Genomic DNA, 18,175 nt, shown 5'->3' with positions numbered 1-18,175 from the left:
ACACAAATGCACGTATATTGTATATCACATGTTCCCATGATTGTGAATATTTTTTGCAAGAGGCTATGTTGTAGTTCATAAAATGTATGTATCACAATTTATGAACCTATTGATTTTTGCTATTATAATTAATAATGCAGTGAGCAATCCTTGTATTAACTTTATGCCTCACATCTCTCATCATTTCTTCTACTTATCCTGAAAATTTCAGATTACTAAGTTAAAGCGCAGGAACATTTTTAAAGCCTTGGTAAAGATTTCTAAACTGCTCTCCAAAACAGTTTCCAAGTGATACCTCTACCATGCTTCTTTGAGACTTTAGTTTTTTCCAGAATAAACATAGACATACTTTATAGAGAAACTGTTAAATTCACAAGTACATCCAAGAAAAGGAAACCATCTTTAAAGTATACCAACAAATCCCTCTTTTATTAAAGAAAGTCTTTAAGATTTTTGGATTAAAAATGTAGAACTTCCAGTAAATTAAAATTTTTATAGCACAAAGGATAATGCAGTAACTAACATTTCATAATGACTAAGTTATAACAAGCAGAATGCTAGCTATAACTATTGCAGATGTTTTATTCAGTGTTGTGCCCTTTTAAAAATGTCTGAGTCTCCTTTCTGATTGGGGTTAGTTGATTGGGTAAGAAAGTACAGTGATGGTTCCAGCTTCAGCTTCCTATCCCCTACCTCCTAGTTTGACTTTGAAAATACTGGTAGTAACTTGAGTAGACCTAGAGAATGTTTTACACGGTTAGTTGTTGCTGAGAAGAGTTAAGCCCTAACTTCTTGGGGTTGCTTTTTAACTTTGGTTAGCGTTCAGAATCTTGTAGGACTCATGATTGAAGGAGCTGAGAAACTAATTTTTGCCTTTCACTAGAATTCCTGATTACTAAACCTAGATGGGTCCTTGTCACAATAGCTTGTATTGTGGAGAACTTGGCTGTAAGGCTGTGGAGCCATTTCTTCCTTCTGATCTTTTCCAAACTTACCCTGGTGCTAATTTCTTATTCATTGAAATTTATAGGTTTTTTTTTTTTCCTGTAGAGTATTTGAAGCTTCATACTTAATGTAGTAGCCACAGTTTAGCCATGGTGTTCATGGATTAAGCGTGAAAATACTGTTGAATGTCTACCTGTTACAAATTTATAGTTTATGAGTAGGCGTTCTTAGCTGATACTTTCATAGCTGTGATATTTTTTCCCAGTGGTAATCTCCAAATCCATGGTACATATAGAACCCTGAACAAAATTCTACTTTATCAGCTATATCATTGTAAAACCTTTGTAACTCCCATATTATGAACATCAAATGAGGCAATGTGTATAAAACTGTTTTGTAAACTGTGAAGTAGCCTACGGATACACTTAGCATTATTAATGCCTTCTCCAGATGTAACTCTGAAATGATGCTGGTTCTTTCTTTCTGTCACTAAAAAAGTGATTCTTAACCAGGAGAGAAACAAGGGACCCATTCCCTTCTCCAGGGGAATCTTCCTGACTCAGGGATTGAACCTGGATCTCCTGCATTGCAGGCAGATTCTTTACCATCTGAGCCACCAGGAAAACCCAATGTTTTCATAGTCATGGGTTACTGTGATTTTTTGATTACCTAATACTTGAACTACTACTTCAGTGGCGTGATGTAATTTATCAGAGTCCACCTTAAAAAACAGAAACTACTTAGAGATTTTTTAAAATGTTTAACTGGAGGATAATTGCTTTATAGTGTTGTGTTGGTTTCTGCTATACAACAGTGTGAATCAGCCATAAATATACATATATCCCCTCCCTCTCAAGCTTCCTTTGGACAAAGCGGAATCAGGATATCGAGTTTAAAAACACACTGCTTTAGCTGTGACCCTAGGACCAGGAAGCTGCCACCACAGTTGCCTAGACATGGGAACCTGCAGTCTGGCCCCCGCTGCAGCTGCCATGAAGCAGGATTGTGGAACTGGTGTCTCCATGGCTTTACTTGCCAGCAGAGACCCACCAAAGCTGCAGGAAGATGACTGTACCTCCTCTGCCGTGTAAGTCTCAGGCATGTGTTTAATTGGTAGCCAGACTCCTAGCTCAAAAATGGTCTTAAGACATGTAGTTTTCAGTTTTCCTGTCTTTCTCATGCTGAAGGCATGTTAGAAGGCACAGGGGGGAAAGGATGCTGATTTACTGTTTAAACATGTTCCATCTTACAGTGTCCCCACATAGGAAAGGTGTCAAAATACTCTCAAGGCTGGCAGTTGATTTACTTCTCACTTTGAAGTAGAATGAAAGTTATCTCTCCAAAGGCGCTGTCTCACCTATCACTCCCTTGCATTCTGAAATACTTTCTTGAATGGAGGGGGAGGAGGGCGTGGAGACGATGCTCCAGGAATTCCTCGTACCTCACAGCCTTTTTCGTGTCACATTCCAGAATCAGAGTATGCTTGTGGGAGCCCACTGCCTATGTGTCCCTTGTTAGCCATGCTCACCAGAACTTGTGCATACATCAGTGTCTGGCTCAGAGGCCAGCAGGGAAAAACTGCAAGTCCCACTGGCTGAATTTGCCTCGTTGCTCATATTTAAAACACAAGATTAAGAGGGGCCCTAGAAAAAAGCATGCTATTCTATTCTATTTTATAGTGTTGTATGTGTTAGTTGCTCAGTCATGTCTGACTCTTTGTGACCCCATGGATTGTAGCCCACCAGGCTCCCCTGTCCATGGGATTTTCCAAGTAAGAATACTGGAGTGGGTAGCCATTTCCTTCTCCAGGGGATCTTTCCGACCCAGGTATTGAACCCAGGTGTCCTGCATTGCAGGCAAATGCTTTACCATCTGAGCTACAAGGGAAGCCTTATTGTGTTACTGGGCATTTAGAAATTCTGCTTCTTCCTGACTTCAGATTATACTACAAAGCTACAGTCATCAAGACAGTATGGTACTGGCACAAAAATAGAAGTATAGACCAATGGGACAAGATAGAAAGCCCAGAAATAAACCCATGCACCTATGGGTACCTTATTTTTGACAAAAGAGGCAAGAATATACAATGGGTCAAAGACAGCCTGTTCAATAAATGGTGCTGGGAAAACTGGACAGCTACATGTAAAAGAAAGAAATTAGAATACTTCCTAACACCATACACAAACATAAAGTCAAAATGGATTAAAGACCTAAATGGAAGACCAGAAACTATAAAACTCTTACAGTAAAACATAGGCAGAACACTGGATGACATAAATCAAAGCAAGATCCTCTATGACCCACCTCCTAGAATAATGGAAATAAAAACAAAAGTGAAGAAGTGGGACCTGAATAAACTTAAAAGCTTTTGCACAGCAAAGGAAACTGTAAGTAAGGTGAAAAGACAACCCTCAGAATGAGAGAAAATAGCAAATCAAACAACTGACAAAGGATTAATTTCCAAAATATACAAGCAGCTCATACAACTCAATACCAGAAAAACAACCCAATCAAAAAGTGGGAAAGAGACCTAAACAGACATTTCTCCAAAGAAGACATACAGTTGGCTAACACATGAAAAGATGCTCAACATCACTCATTATCAGAGAAATGCAAATCAAAACCACAATGAGGTACCATTTCACGCCAGTCAGAATGGGTGCGATCCAAAAGTCTACAAGCAATAAATGCTGGAGAGGGTGTGGAGAAAAGGGAACCCTCTTACACTGTTGGTGGGAATGCAAACTAGGACAGCCACTATGGAGAACAGTGTGGCGATTCCTTAAAAAACTGGAAATAGAACTGCCATACGACCCAGCAATCACACTACTGGGCATACACACCGAGGAAACCAGAATAGAAAGAGACACGTGTATCCCAATATTCATCGCAGCACTGTTTATAATAACCAGGACATGGAAGCAACCTAGATGTCCATCAGCAGATGAATGGATAAGAAAGCTTTGGTACATATACACAATGGAGTATTACTCAGCCATTAAAAAGAATACATTTGAATCAGTTCTAATGAGGTGGATGAAACTGGAGCCTATTATACAGAGTGAAGTAAGCCAGAAAGAAAAACACCAATACAGTATACTAACGCATATATATGGAATTTAGAAAGATGGTAACAATAACCCTGTATACGAGACAGAAAAAGAGACACAGATGTATAGAACAGTCTTTTGGACTCTGTGAGGGCGGGGGCGGGGGGGGATGATTTGGGAGAATGGCATTAAAACATGTATAATATCATATAAGAAATGAATCGCCAGTCCAGGTTCGATGCAGGATACAGGAAGCTTGGGGATGGTGCACTGGGATGACCCAGAGGGATGGTATGGGGAGGGAGGTGGGAGGGGGGTTCAGGATGGGGAACACGTGTACACCCATGGCGGATGCATGTTGATGTATGGCAAAACCAATACAATATTGTAAAGTAAAAAAATAATATAAATAAATAAAGGGAAGGGATATATGTATACCTATGGCTGATTCATGTTGAGGTTTGACAAAAAACAACAAAATTCTGTAAAGCAATTAACCTTCAATAAAAAAATAAACAGTAAAAAAAAAAGAGAAATACAGAGGGTGAGGTTGATAAAAAGCCAGAAAGTATCATTCATTATCCCATTAAAGAATTTTGTATTCATAAAAAAATTCAGCTTCCTTTAAAAATCCTTTTATGCATTTTTTTGAAACTATAGCTTCTTACTTAGATTGTCGGCTGTTTATAAGTTTTGTTTCTTAAAAACTTTTAGCATATATATATATATATGTATGTATATGAAGTAATTTTAAACTGACGTAAAAGCAGAAATAGTTCAGAGTTCCTTATACCCTCCACCTAGATTTCCCAATTGTTGATATTTCTGAACCACTTTAGAATAACTTAAAAGCACAATTTCCCATTATATTTCTCAAAAAGTGTGTATTTTCTGAGTATAAGGACACCGTCCTACCTATTTACATCATAACCATCATGTTTAAATGTTTTAATGTGTGATTTGTTATGACATGGATTTTCCTTTTGAAAAAAAATACAGGGAGAATTTACTTTAATGCAGCAGGTATTACTGAAACTTGATGCAGTTTAAATGATTGTTTTCATTTCTGTCATTCATAAAGTATTTGGTGGCAAGCACAGGTTTAGGTACTGGAGAAACAAGCAGGATAAGCTTTGTGCTCTCGTTAGTTTATGATTCTGCAGGGGGAGAGAGGCAAAAGAATATCAGATGATGATAGTTTATAATGAAAATTAAATGAGTGTGAGAATGGAAGGTGGCTGCTTTAGCTCAAACAGTCAGGAAATACCCTGTGTCCATGGGATTCACCAGGCAAAAATACTGGAGTGGGTTGCCATTTCCTCTTTCAAGGGATCTTCCTGACCTGGGGATCAAATCTGGGTCTCCTGCATTGCCAGGCAGATTCTTCAGCATCAGAGCCACCAGGGAAGCCTCTGAGGAGACACTGAAGCCTAGATATGAATGATAGGAAGGAGCCAGCCATGGAAGGATCATTTTAATCTGCCCATAATTTGAGATGCTTTATCTTTTCAAAGGTGCTTATTTTCAGTGACTTCTAACAATATTAAGGACCTGTAAACCAACACATTTGCATAAAAATAGTGACTCCATTGGTACAATGTGTTATTTTTATGGTGAAAATACCTATCTGTTAATTTGTCTGATAAATGTGAATTTTCTATCTAGGTTTCCTAAAATCAGCACTGTGATGCTTTTCAGTAATTTATGTCAGACTGATTGCTCTTTCTTTTAAAAATTGAAGTGAAGTTGATTTATAATGTGTTAACTTCAGGTGTACAGCAAAATTGTTGAGATATATGTATATATATATTCTTTTATATATTTTTTTTCAGATTCTTTTCCATTATAGATTATTATAAGGTATTGAATATAGTTCACTATGCTATACAGTAGGACCTTGTTATATATTTTATATATAGTAGTATATATCTATTAATCCCAAACTCCTCATTTATTCCCCCGCCTTTACCCTTTGGTAATCATAAGTTTGTTTTCATCAGAATGATTGCTCTTGCCTTCTTTGGGGGTGTTCAAGCCAGTGACACTTTTGTTCTGTGGAACCATTTATTTTCCATGGGAATGGTTTTTCTCATGGCATATTTATTCTTAGGTTTTGTTTTTTAAATGTACATTCACTCTTGAATGTTTCAGGCAGCAGCAGCAACAACCAGCTCCGCCAGGACAGCTTACACACCTGTGTGAAAAGTCGAGCACAAGTTCTGAAGCACCCGACAGTGATCTAGGTAGGCCTCCCGACCACACATCGTGTTTGTTACCTGCATGCTCTCTTTGACACACAGGCTCCATGGGATTTTTGGCTTTGTAGGCTCTTTTCTCCTCTTTCATTATACTGAAATTCTTGAATGAATTTGTGATCTACTAAACTTTCTTGGATTAAGGAGCCGGCTGACTCCTTAATGTACTTGTGTCCTTAAAACAGTCAATGAATGTTTTGCTTTAAAATTATAAATAGTACTTGCAATGTCACAGTAATTGGTACATTTTCCAAAAGTTTCTCAAAGATAATGAATAATAGTAGGTGGAAAATAAGTTCATTTTACTCCTTGGAAAACTAAAAACACTTGAGTGTAGTCTGCATTACAACGTAGAAGTCTAGAATTACTTATTAGACCTTGGTTTAATAAATAGGTCTTGAATGTTGGCCAGTTATTGGTAGTAGAAACTGAGTGAAAAAGAAACTGTATCCAACAAAGAACTTGTAAGTAGGACATAAAAAGAGCTCTCAAAACTAAGAAAATAACTCAAAAAGATGCGCAAAGGATTTGAACACTTTACCAGGTATATGGATGAAAATTGGGCATGAAAATACACTCAACATCACTAGTCATTAGGGAAATGCAAACTAATCCCACAATGAGATGCCGTTACACACTTGCAAGAAAGACTTAAGAAAATAATTAAATTGACAATACCAAACGCAGGCAAGAATCAGAGCAACTGGGACTCTCATACATTGTTAGTAGGAGTGTAAAATGGTGCAACAACTCTGGAAAAGAGTTTAGTATTTTCTTACAAACTTATATGTATACTTAACCATGGAATCCAGTAGTCCGACTCCTAGTATCTAACCAAGAGAAAAGAAAATTAGATTCACACAAAAACTTACTGTGAATGCTCTAGCTGATTTGTTCATAATAGCCCCAAACAGGAAGCTGCTTAAAGGTTGTTCTTCAGATGGTGAATAGACACATAAACTGTTACATCCAAACAAAGGACTACTATTAGCAATAAAAAGGAGTGAATTGGTACTTTTTCTTACACATTCTGCTAAGTACAGCTAACAACCCTGGGCTTTTGTATAAAGCAAATATAAGCCGAATCTGAAAGGCAGAGAGAAGACAAACTGGCTGGGAAGCTCAGTGGTTAGTAGCCTTGATTTTCTTTTTGCCCCAAGAAAAGCCCACTCTATGGAGTCATTGATCATAGAGAAAGCAAAGAAATCCATAAAAACATCTGCTTGATTGACTGTGCTAAAGTCTTTGACTGTGGGGATCACAGCAAATTGTGGATAAGTATTAAAAAGATGGGGATACCAGATCACATTACCTGTCTCTTGAGAAACCTATAAGGAGGCAAAAATATACAATGGAGAAAAGACAATCTCTTTAACAAGTGGTGCTGGGAAAACTGGTCAACCACCTGTGAAAGAATGAAACTAAAACACTTTCTAACACCATAGACAAAAATAAACTCAAAATGAATTAAAGATTTAAATGTAAGACTGGAAACTATAAAACTCTTAGAGGGAAACATAGGCAGGACACTCTCTGACATAAATCACAGCAAGATCCTCTATGACCCACCTTCCAGAGGAATGGAAATAAAAACAAAAATAAACAAATGGGACCTAATTAAACTAAAAGCTTTTGCACAAATAAGGAAACTATAAGCAAGGTGAAAAGGAGGCCTTCAGAATGGGAGAAGATAATAGCAAACAAAACAACTGACAAAGAATTAATCTCAAAAATGTACAAGCAGCTGATGCAGCTCAGTACCAGAAAAATGAATGACCCAATCAAAAAGTGGGCCAAAGAACTAAACAGACATTTCTCCAAAGAAGACATACAGAGGGCTAACAAACACATGAAAAGATGCTCAACATCACTCATTATCAGAGAAATGCAAATCAAAACCACAATATACCATCTCATGCCAGTCAGGATGGCTGCCATTAAAAAGACTACAATGAATGCTGAGGAGGTTGTGGAGAAAAGGGAACCCTCTTACACTGTTGGTGGGAGTGCAAACTGGTACACCTACTATGGAGAACAGTATGCTAAGTCACTTTAGTCGTGTCCGACTCTGTGCGACCCCATAGACGGCAGCCCACCAGGCTCCACCATCCCTGGGATTCTCCAGGCAAGAACACTGGAGTGGGTTGCCATTTCCTTCTCCAATGCATGAAACTGAAAAGTGAAAGTGAAGTCGCTCAGTCGTGTCTGACTCCTCGCAACCCCATGGACTGCAGCCTACCAGGCTTCTCTGTCCATGGGATTTTCCATGCAAGAGTACTAGAGTGGGTTGCCATTGCCTTCTCCAGGAGAACAGTATGGATATTCCTTAAAAAACTGGAAATAGAACTGCCATATGACCCAGCAATTCCACTGTTAGGCATACACAATGAGGAAACCAGAATTGAAAGAGACACATAAACCCCAGTGTTCATTGCAGCACTGTTTACAATAGCTAGAACATGGAAGCAACCTAGATGTCCATCAGCAGATGAACGGATAAGGAAGTTGAGGTACATATACACAATGGGATGTTACTCAGCTATAAAAAAAGAATGCATTTGAGTCAGTTGTAATGAGTTGGATGAAACTGGAGCCTATTATACAGAGTGAAGTAAGTCAGAAAGAGAAACACCAGTACAGTATATTAATGCATATATATGGAATTTAGAAAGACAGTAATGACGATCCTGTATACAAGGCAGTGAAAGAGACACATGTAAAGAACAGACTTTTGGACTATGTGGGAGAAGGCAAGAGTAGGGTGATTTTGAGAGAACAGCATTGAAGTATGTATATTACCATCTGCTAAGTCACTTCAGTTGTGTCTGACTCTGTGCAACCCCATAGATGGCAGCCCACCAGGCTCCCCTGTCCCCGGGATTCTCCAGGCAAGGACACTGGAGTGGGTTGCCATTTCCTTCTCCAATGCATGAAAGTGAAAAGTGAAAGTGAAGTCGCTCAGTCATATCTGACTCTTAGCGACCCCATGAACTGCAGCCCACCAGGCTCCTCCATCCATGGGATTTTCCAGGCAAGAGTACTGGAGTGGGGTGCCATTGCTTTCTCCGTATATTGCCATAGGTAAAAATAGATGACCAGTGCAAGTTTGATGCATGAAACAGGGCACTCAAAACTGGTGCTCTGGGACAACCCAGAGGGGTGGGATGGGGAGGGGGTTCAGAATGAGAGGACACACGTGCACCCGTCCCTGATTCATGTCAATGTGTGGCAAAAACCACCACAATATTGTAAAATAATTATCCTCCAACTAAAATAAATTAATTTAAAAAAACCTAGACAGTGTATTAAAAAGTAGAGATATTACTTTGCTTACAAAGGTCTGTATAATCAAAGCTATGGTTTTTCCAGTAGTCATGTATAGATGTGAGAACTGGACAATAAAAAAAGCTGAGCACTGAAAAATTGATGCCTTCGGACTGTGGTGTTGGAGAAGACTCTTGAAAGTCCCTTGTACAACAAGGAGATCAAACCAGTCAATCCTAAAGGAAATCAACCCTGAATATTCATTGGAAGGACAGATGCTGAAGCTGAAGCTCCAATACTTTGGCCACTTGATGCGAAGAGCTGACTCACTGGAGAAGACCCTGGTGCTGAGAAAGATTGAAGGCAGAAAGAATAGAGGATGACAGAGAATGAGATGGTTGGATGGCCTCACTGACTCATTGGGCATGACTTTGACTGGACTCCAGGAGATGGTGAAGGACAGGGAAGCCTGGTGTGGTACAATCCATGGCATGGCAGAGTCGGACACAACTGAGTGACTGAACAACAATGGGGAACTGGATCCCACCTGCCACAACTAAGAGTTTCCATGCTGCAAGTAAAAGATACCCCCTGTGCCACCAAAAAAAAAAAGATCCTGCGTGCTGCAACTAAAACACAGCATAGCCAAATAAATCTTAAAAAGAACACTAGGAGGAATAAAAATATGTGTAAACACAATAGACTTGCCTCTCCTGTTCAGTTTTCTAAATTATATTTTACAATTACAGGAAGAATTTTAACTGATTTGGTTTTTACTGTAAAATATAGGAAATACTTAAGGCAATTATAATCAGAGGAAAGTAAAGGGAGGTAAGATTTTTAACTTTCATTTGAACTGGTGCAGCCACTCTGGAAAATAGTTTGGTAATTTCTATAAAACCTGAATATACAGTGACAATAAAGCCGTTGGTTATATTCCCATTTAATCCTAGAGAAGTTAAAACTTGTGTCCATGCAAAAACCTGTACTTGAATGCTCATAGCATCTTTGTCATGATAAAAACATGATAAAAACAAGTGTGTTACAGTAGGTGAATGGTTAAACCAACTACGGTACATCCATCCCATGGATACGTCTCAGTATTAAAAAGAAGCCAGGAACTTCCCTGCTGGTTCAGTGGTTAAGACTTCTGTGCTCCCATTCCTAGGGGCACAGGTTAGATCATTGGTCAGGGAACTGAGATCCTGCATGGCATGTGGTGTGGCCAAAAGAATTAAAAAAAAATTTGTTTTTTAACTTTTAAAAAAAGAAACCAGTTGTGGATACATGCAGCAGCTTAGATGTATCTCAAGGGCATTATGCTGAGTACAAAAAAATAAATCTCAAAAGATCTCATATGTAGGATTCTAAGTGTGTGGCATTCTAAAAATGACAAATTGATAGAGATGGAAAGCCAATTAGCGGTTGCCTGCAGTTAAGGAATGTAGGGGGGCAGGGAAGAGAAGTGAGTGTGGATAAAAAGGGATGGCAGGAGGGGGACTTTGGTGGTACCTAACAGTTCTCCGTCTGGTTTTGGCGGTGGTGGTGGTCACACAGATCTTCACATACGACAAAATACCATAGAACTAGCACAACATTGTAAATACCAATGTCAGTATTCAGGTTGAGGTTTGAGCTGTAGTTACGTAAGATTTAATTATTAGGTGAAATTTAGCCAGTGTACACAGGACCTCTTTGAACTATCTTTGCACCTTCCTGTGCATCAATAATTATTTCTCAAAACAAACTTTCCAGTAATGTATGTATCATTGACAGACACAAAGTTAAATTTTCTTTCCCTTAGCATAATGTTTTTGTTGAAGATGCCATATTCAAAGGTTGCATACACAATGCATGATTGCATTTGTGTTGACTTGCAGGAAAAGGCAGAACTGTAGGGCAGAAACCATGTCAGTGGTTGCCTAGACCTAGGGGTTGGGAACTGGCTACAAAGACAGCATGAGGGAGTATTCTGGGTGCATGGGATAGTTCTGTCTGTGTCTGGGTGGTGCTGATGGTTATACCACTTGGTATTTGTCAAAACTTGAGGAACTGTCAAAGAGTGGATTTTACTGTCTGTAACTTTCAGAATCAACAAAGGAAACTATAGTAGTCAAGTAAACAGTTTCTGAGCGCTTACCTTTTGATGACTTTGGAAATTTTCCAGAACTTTCTAAGAAATATGTGTTTTATCCCCAACAGGTGATTCTATGAGTGAAGAAGACATGCTTCAGGCAGCTGTGACCATGTCTTTAGAAACTGTTAGAAGTAAAACAGAAGGAAAAAAGTAATACCAAAAGTAATACCTTTCACAAATCATTTAGATATTCAATCTTTCCAATATTGTCCTGTGTGATTACAGCATAGGGTCCATTTTGGTAATGTGTCAAAGAGAACAGTTTTCAACAGAGGAAAAAAGACTTAGGTGGTTTGCAAACAAAACAATGAGATGGTGGAGAAATACATCAGTTGTAGGACTAAAAAATGATCCTCCAAACACTAGCCAAAAAGGCATTCAGCAATTAAAGAAATTTAAAATAGTTTTCTAAATGTTCTTTTTTTCTTTTTTGAGTGTGCAATATCATATCTAAAATTAGGGCATTTTTCTTGGATCATTTTGCAGACCAACTAATTATAACTAGCTCTGGCCACAGAACTTTCCCCACACACCTGGTCTTTTCCTCCTTTCTGCATAGGGAATCGGGCTCACTTTTATCATCTAATAGTTGCTCTTATTTCTCTTTAACCAAATTAACCTTGTAGGACAGTGTCTTCTCCGTTTTGATAATAGCAGCGATTCCAGGATAAGCTGTTTTCCTTCTGACTGTATCGTGCACTTGGGTGGTTTCTCCTCTTTATTTTCTCTGATCACAGTTTCTCTGTTATCTGGTTTTCATTATTTTCTACTACTCTGTTGAAAGACGGCAATGTTTCTTGAGGTTTTTAAGCCCTCGGAGAAGGGATCATTATTTCGTGACTCCAGTGCATTCCTGTACTCTGAAATCAGCTCTACACAAGTATTTGAGAGTAAAAGAGAATTCTGTCATGTGTGAGCACATCCATTGTCAGATGCTTTGTGGCTGTCTCCTCAGTTAGGTCAGAACTTTAAGGCATGTTGTAACCCTCTTTCCTGCACCCTGTTATTTCCTTTTCTTTTGAAATTGAGAAAAATAGGAGGAGCATAGTGTGCAAGCTTCCTTCTGTTACATACAGTGTGTGTAAAACAACATACAGGGCCCACTGTGAACGACAGATGAAATGTGGCCTTCGATTTTAGTAGCAGTTTAATTTTATTTTTCCTCTTGTGACCGGAGCTGTTTACAGTTGAGTTATGAATGTGGATGTCTGCTTCTGCTGTACATCTTTTAGTAGGTAGATCTTGCCAGAGATAACCATTTAGAACATGGAAATAATTTACCAACAAAACTGCATTGAAATTTGTACTGTGACTTGACACTTGCATCATGTTTAAATAGCTTCGAATTACAGAAGGCACAGTACTGAATGGGTTTGTAAATAAGAAAGTCTTTAGTTTTGATAAACATTCTTTAATTGGGATGCAGAGTTTCCTGCTGGGTCATTGCGGTGGGATGATTTTCATGAAAGTTAACCATGTCTCTCTGAAATGGGTCTTTTAGATTCTCCCCTTCCCTCATTCTCTATCCCCCTTTGAAGCCCTTTTGAATGTTGAATTGTTCATTAGCTAAAATTTAAGAAGATTCAGCTGACAACTTAGAAAATTAAAGTATGATATATTGCCATACCCTGGTGTATGGCTACACACATTTTATCAGGGAATTTTTTGATGTAGGATTTATTGCTAACTGAAAAGAGATGACAAAATACCTTTTATTTATGATTATGAAATAGCTTTTACTTGGATAGAGACAGACTTTTTTTAAGTCATTATTTTGTGCCAAGTTAAGTTTTATGAAGTTCCCCTTACATAAAATTAAACAGTTTTATTTTAAAATCTAAAGGTTTCTTTTGACCATTGAAAATGTTTCAGAAGAATTATAAACTTTTAGAAGTGCAAGGGATGTTGGAGTTTGGTACTACTCCCTGAGATTTACAAACCAAAATATTTTAAGACTGGACATTTCTGTAGTTAACGCAAGTATGCTAGTCATATTTTCCATGGATATTTGACCTGTATCTTTTCTCATTGAAAAAAAATACATTAATTCTTACATTTGAATTGATGAACTACCTAATACAAAAGTGAAAAAGTGAATATACATTAAAAAGTTTTAACCTTGAAAATATATAAAGTTCTTATATTACACACCCTTGCTAAAGCACTTAAAGGAATATAGGACGTTGACCTTCTTTTGTTAGGGTATTTTTTTAAAGCAGGGCTGAGCACACACTGGATATATTTGAATGTGTTTATTTAGTTTGTTGTGAAATTGTTCCATTTGGCAGGCAGACTCAGAATCACTAGAAAACTGCCATCTTGTGTGGATTGGCATAAATATTATTGAACATTTATATTCCATTTCTTAATTGATTGGCCAGTATGTAAAGATGCCAGTGCTCATAACCACAGTAAGAAAATTATGAAGTTACACAAAGTTATAGTTTACACAGGTTGTACGGTTTACTTTAAACCACCTGCAAGTCAGAAACAATGAAATTCACCGTAACTGTCCTGCTAAGAACTTTTATTTATAGAAAGATTTCCATTCTGTTTTACCAATTGGGAACACCTTGATGTTTAATATTTAAACTATTGGTATCATTTTTCTAATGTATAATTTGTATTACTGGGATAAAATAAGTACCATGGCAATGCTAGTGTTATAAGTGAAGTTTAAACAAGCTTTGGAAATAACACTTTCACACTGATAGATGTCATGGATTTAATAAGTAGTTATTTATGTTTCAAAAATTCAGAGTAGTTAACATCTAATCTAAACCATCATTAAACATTTTTACCATAATTAACATACAAATATTTCAGTAATGCAAGTAGTTTGAAAAGGCTGCTGCAGGTAAACTGTATTTCACCTCTAAGATCTTGGCCAAATAATTTACGATTCACAGAATATTTAAGGTGCTTTCTTTCTTTAAAACTTAATTTTTCTTAATTGAGGCTTTATTCATGCCATAGTTAATGAAGAAAAACTCCAAACTAGTTGAGGAGCAAAACTACCCATACTCTACATTGTTTCATTTGATGTTAAGTCAAATAAAGTAAGTTTTATGCCAGTAAGAGCCTAAGACATTTTCAATGTCTGCATGTTTGATACTGTTTTCAAATAGTATCACACTAGTGCCAACATTTACTAAATGTCTTAAAATTGGCCCATTTGGAGGTGTACAAATGCAAAAAAGATGGATTCTCAGTGCACAGGCAAAAATGTAATGATGATAATTGAAATTGCCTAGATTGAAAAATAAATCTTAATGTTTTAAATTCTTAAGAGGACTCAATCTTTAACATTGATGACTTCCTATTAGAAACTTTATCTGTAATTGGAGCAACCTATGGCCACTACTTTCAAAGTTAATTGTTGCAGCTGGGCCCTGACAAGTATGGAGATATTACAGATGTGATCTTAATTAAGAAAAATCAGGTTGGATTAATTATTTCAGCAGTATAAGTAAGTTTTCATATTTTCAAAATAAAAACTTTGCTTCATTTCTGGTCCCTTTGTAACCAGCATCTTTTGTTAAAGAAATGAATGAACTTGTATTGTTTTTTAAATACACAACATATTTTTGTTTCATTTTGCTTTCATGAATGAAAATATTGACATGGTTGTTTAATTCTTGAATTTTGATTTTTTGTTGTTGTTCAAGAAAATGTCTGCTATTTTAATTTTTTTGCAAAATGGTCTGGCATTTTAAAAAATTAATGCTACTAATCACATCTAAATTATTGCAATTGGCATGTTTAATTATCATAGTATGTCAATAAATGTTTTAAGACTATGGATTCATAAGACAGGGAGTAGAAAGCATTTGTGAAACATATTTGGAAATTCCTGATTTGTTTAGGAAGCACTTGACTTGTCTCTTGCATAGTTCAAAAGTGAATATTTTCAGGAATTTTTTAAAGAGGAAAACATACATTTGAATGTGATTATCTAATTTCTACAACACTGGATAAGTAGGAATGCATTTTTAAAAATTACTGTTCTGTATAAGTAACCTTTGAAATTCAAGTAAAGAATTAAAAGCATCCTTTTGGCCACGACACAGGTGCACTGTGGCAGCGCCATTTGCTCAGGACCCAGCTCTGCAGCCCTTGTGTGTGCGCTCTTCTCTCTGAGCTGCCTTGCCGTTAATACACACACAGGCCTTCCTGTCTGGTCCTTAGAAAAGCCGGGCTTCCAAAGCACTGTTGAACACTGAGGATACTGTTGTTAATGTGGATGGTCGATGAGTTGTATTTTAAATATCAAAGATTATTAAATAAAGATAATGTTTGCTTTTTTTTACTTCTGTTTGTATTTATTGTTAAGTTCATAGCTTTGCCTTCAAAGTGTGGTTGGAGCATTTACACCACTGAGAGCTTTTCAGAAATGCTAAGTTTCAGGCCACACTCCCACCTACAGAAACAGAACCTGCATTTTTAACAAGATCCCCAGGAGATTCCCACACAGAGTGAATGTGAGAAGCATTGTTTTATGGACGTGGTAATAAATGAAGCTGGCTAGGGCCCACTGATAACTCCGTTCCAACTAACGGCTACCAGAGGGACCACTGTTATTGGATCCTCTGATCTTTTCTGAGAGGCCAAGAATTCCATATTTTTATTTGAAATCTGATTTTTAAATGTTGGCTTGATTTTTTTTTTTTCCCCACCCTGAGAGCCAAACAAAGCATACTAGTAACAGTTTTTAAGAGTGCTATTCTTCCTCACTGAACTCCGGACACCAGCCTCTACCAGTTGGAATCCACCTGGTTCAGGGTTATAGGATCCTCAGGTTTTATAATGACGGCTATCCATTTTAGCTTTAATTAGGGCTGGGCAAACAAAAATTTCCACTTGATGACATGCGATCGTCTTTTTAGTGTAACTCGGTAGCCAAATGGCTCTGATCTCATCAACATCACCTATGGGCCCTATGAAACTTACTTGTTGATTTAAAGGCACATTTTATGTCAGCTAAAAGCTTTTCAAAGGTTAGGGAAATTTGGGGTTGTCCTTATTCTGAAGATTTGCATGTTTGGGGATCCTTTTAACCATTTTGTGCCTGCCAGGCTCAATGCTCATCATTCTATAGGTAATTTGAGCCCAGCTGACCTTTTCAGCCTGTACTCTTGACAGTTCCCCGTAAGGCGCAGTGGAGCTAGCAGGCCTCATTTTAGGTCTTCAAAGAAACCAGGTTCTTTCTCACCGCCAGGCATCCTCACACTCCCCTTGCTCTTTCACCTTTGCCCTTTTGACATCCTTGTCCCGCAAGATCATTGGCCACCTCTGCTATGAGGACTTTCTATTTCAATTGACCACCACTCTTCATTGGACCTTGTTCTCTCAAGATTGTTCCTGTTCTCCCTGGATCAGAACCTCCCCCCGCTCCCCCCCGCCCCCCAAAAAAAACCCTTTGTCTCGTGAATTATAAGAGAAAAGCAATTCTGTATCATTCATTCACTTAACTCAAGAAGACCTGTGTGCATTCCTGGCATGATTCTGGGTGCCTGGAACAGAGCCATGAACCAGACACTTTGCTCCGCTGCTGCTTGCATTCTGATTGGCCATGAGGCAGAGGAAACATTTAAATGACTGACTGTGACTTCATAACATGTTAAAGGCTGTGCTTGTTCTGTGAGATACAAAGACAAAACAGGATGATGTGAGAGTGTGTGACTGGGATGGAGGGCCTTTTCAGACTGGGTTCAAGGAAGGCCTCTGTGGAGGTGCCTTTTAGACACCAGGAAAATGAGGCAGCCGTGCAAGGGTGTGGTGCCACTCTACCTGCCTGAGGAAACAGCAAGCACAGCAACTGAGGTGGGGGTGGCCACTTGTCTCTGAAGAACACAGAAGGCTGGAGAGACAGGCAGGTAGTGCCCAAAAGCTGGAGTGTGTAACATGTTAAGAGAAGTCTAGAAAGCGTAGCCAGATTGTTCAGTGTAACGTAAATACAATCCAAACTTATCTTTGTAAAGCTGTACATAAGATTTTTGTTATGAAATGCAGTATTGCCTCACGAATCGATTGCTTCTCTGAGGTGCCCACCAGTGTTTTTGGGGAGAAGCTTCGAGAACAAGTTGAGGAGCGGCTGTCCTTCTATGAGACTGGAGAGATTCCCCGAAAGAATCTGGATATCATGAAGGAGGCAATGGTTCAGGCAGAGGAAGCGGCTGCTGAGATTACTAGGAAGCTCGAGAAACAGGAGAAGAAACGCTTGAAGAAGGAAAAGAAAAGGCTGGCTGCGATTGCCCTGGCTTCAGAAAATAGCAGTGCCCCGGAGGAGTGTGAGGAGACAAGTGAAAGACCCAAAAAGAAGAAAAAGCAAAAGCCCCAAGAGGTTCTTCAGGAGAATGGAATGAAGACCCTTCTGTCTCTTTTTCCAAACCCAAGAAAAAGAAATCTTTTTCCAAGGAAGAGCTAGTTAGTAGTGATCTTGAAGAGACAGCTGGTACTGGAAGTCTTCCCAAGAGGAAGAAATCTTTTCCCAAAGAGGAACCAGTTACTGACCCTGATGAGTC

At 38.2% G+C, this 18,175-nt stretch overlaps 1 protein-coding gene across 3 annotated transcripts in view; it reads left to right on the top strand.

Moving 5' to 3' along the window:
* The window catches only part of ATXN3 (ataxin 3), a 37,344-nt gene extending 21,384 nt beyond the window's left edge, over positions 1–15,960 (top strand). For all 3 annotated transcript variants that reach the window (XM_055555511.1, XM_055555508.1, XM_055555510.1), the window contains 2 exons: positions 6,147–6,238; positions 11,717–15,960. In XM_055555511.1, coding sequence (XP_055411486.1) covers positions 6,147–6,238; positions 11,717–11,805 — 181 coding nt within the window. In that variant the 3' untranslated portion in view covers positions 11,806–15,960. The remainder of the gene's footprint in view (positions 1–6,146; positions 6,239–11,716) is intronic.
* The last annotated feature ends 2,215 nt before the right edge of the window (positions 15,961–18,175 follow it).

This window comes from Bubalus kerabau, chromosome 19 (genome assembly GCF_029407905.1).
Source record: "Bubalus kerabau isolate K-KA32 ecotype Philippines breed swamp buffalo chromosome 19, PCC_UOA_SB_1v2, whole genome shotgun sequence".
Lineage (NCBI taxonomy): Eukaryota > Metazoa > Chordata > Mammalia > Artiodactyla > Bovidae > Bubalus > Bubalus kerabau.
This window is presented reverse-complemented; position numbering and strand designations above follow the sequence as displayed.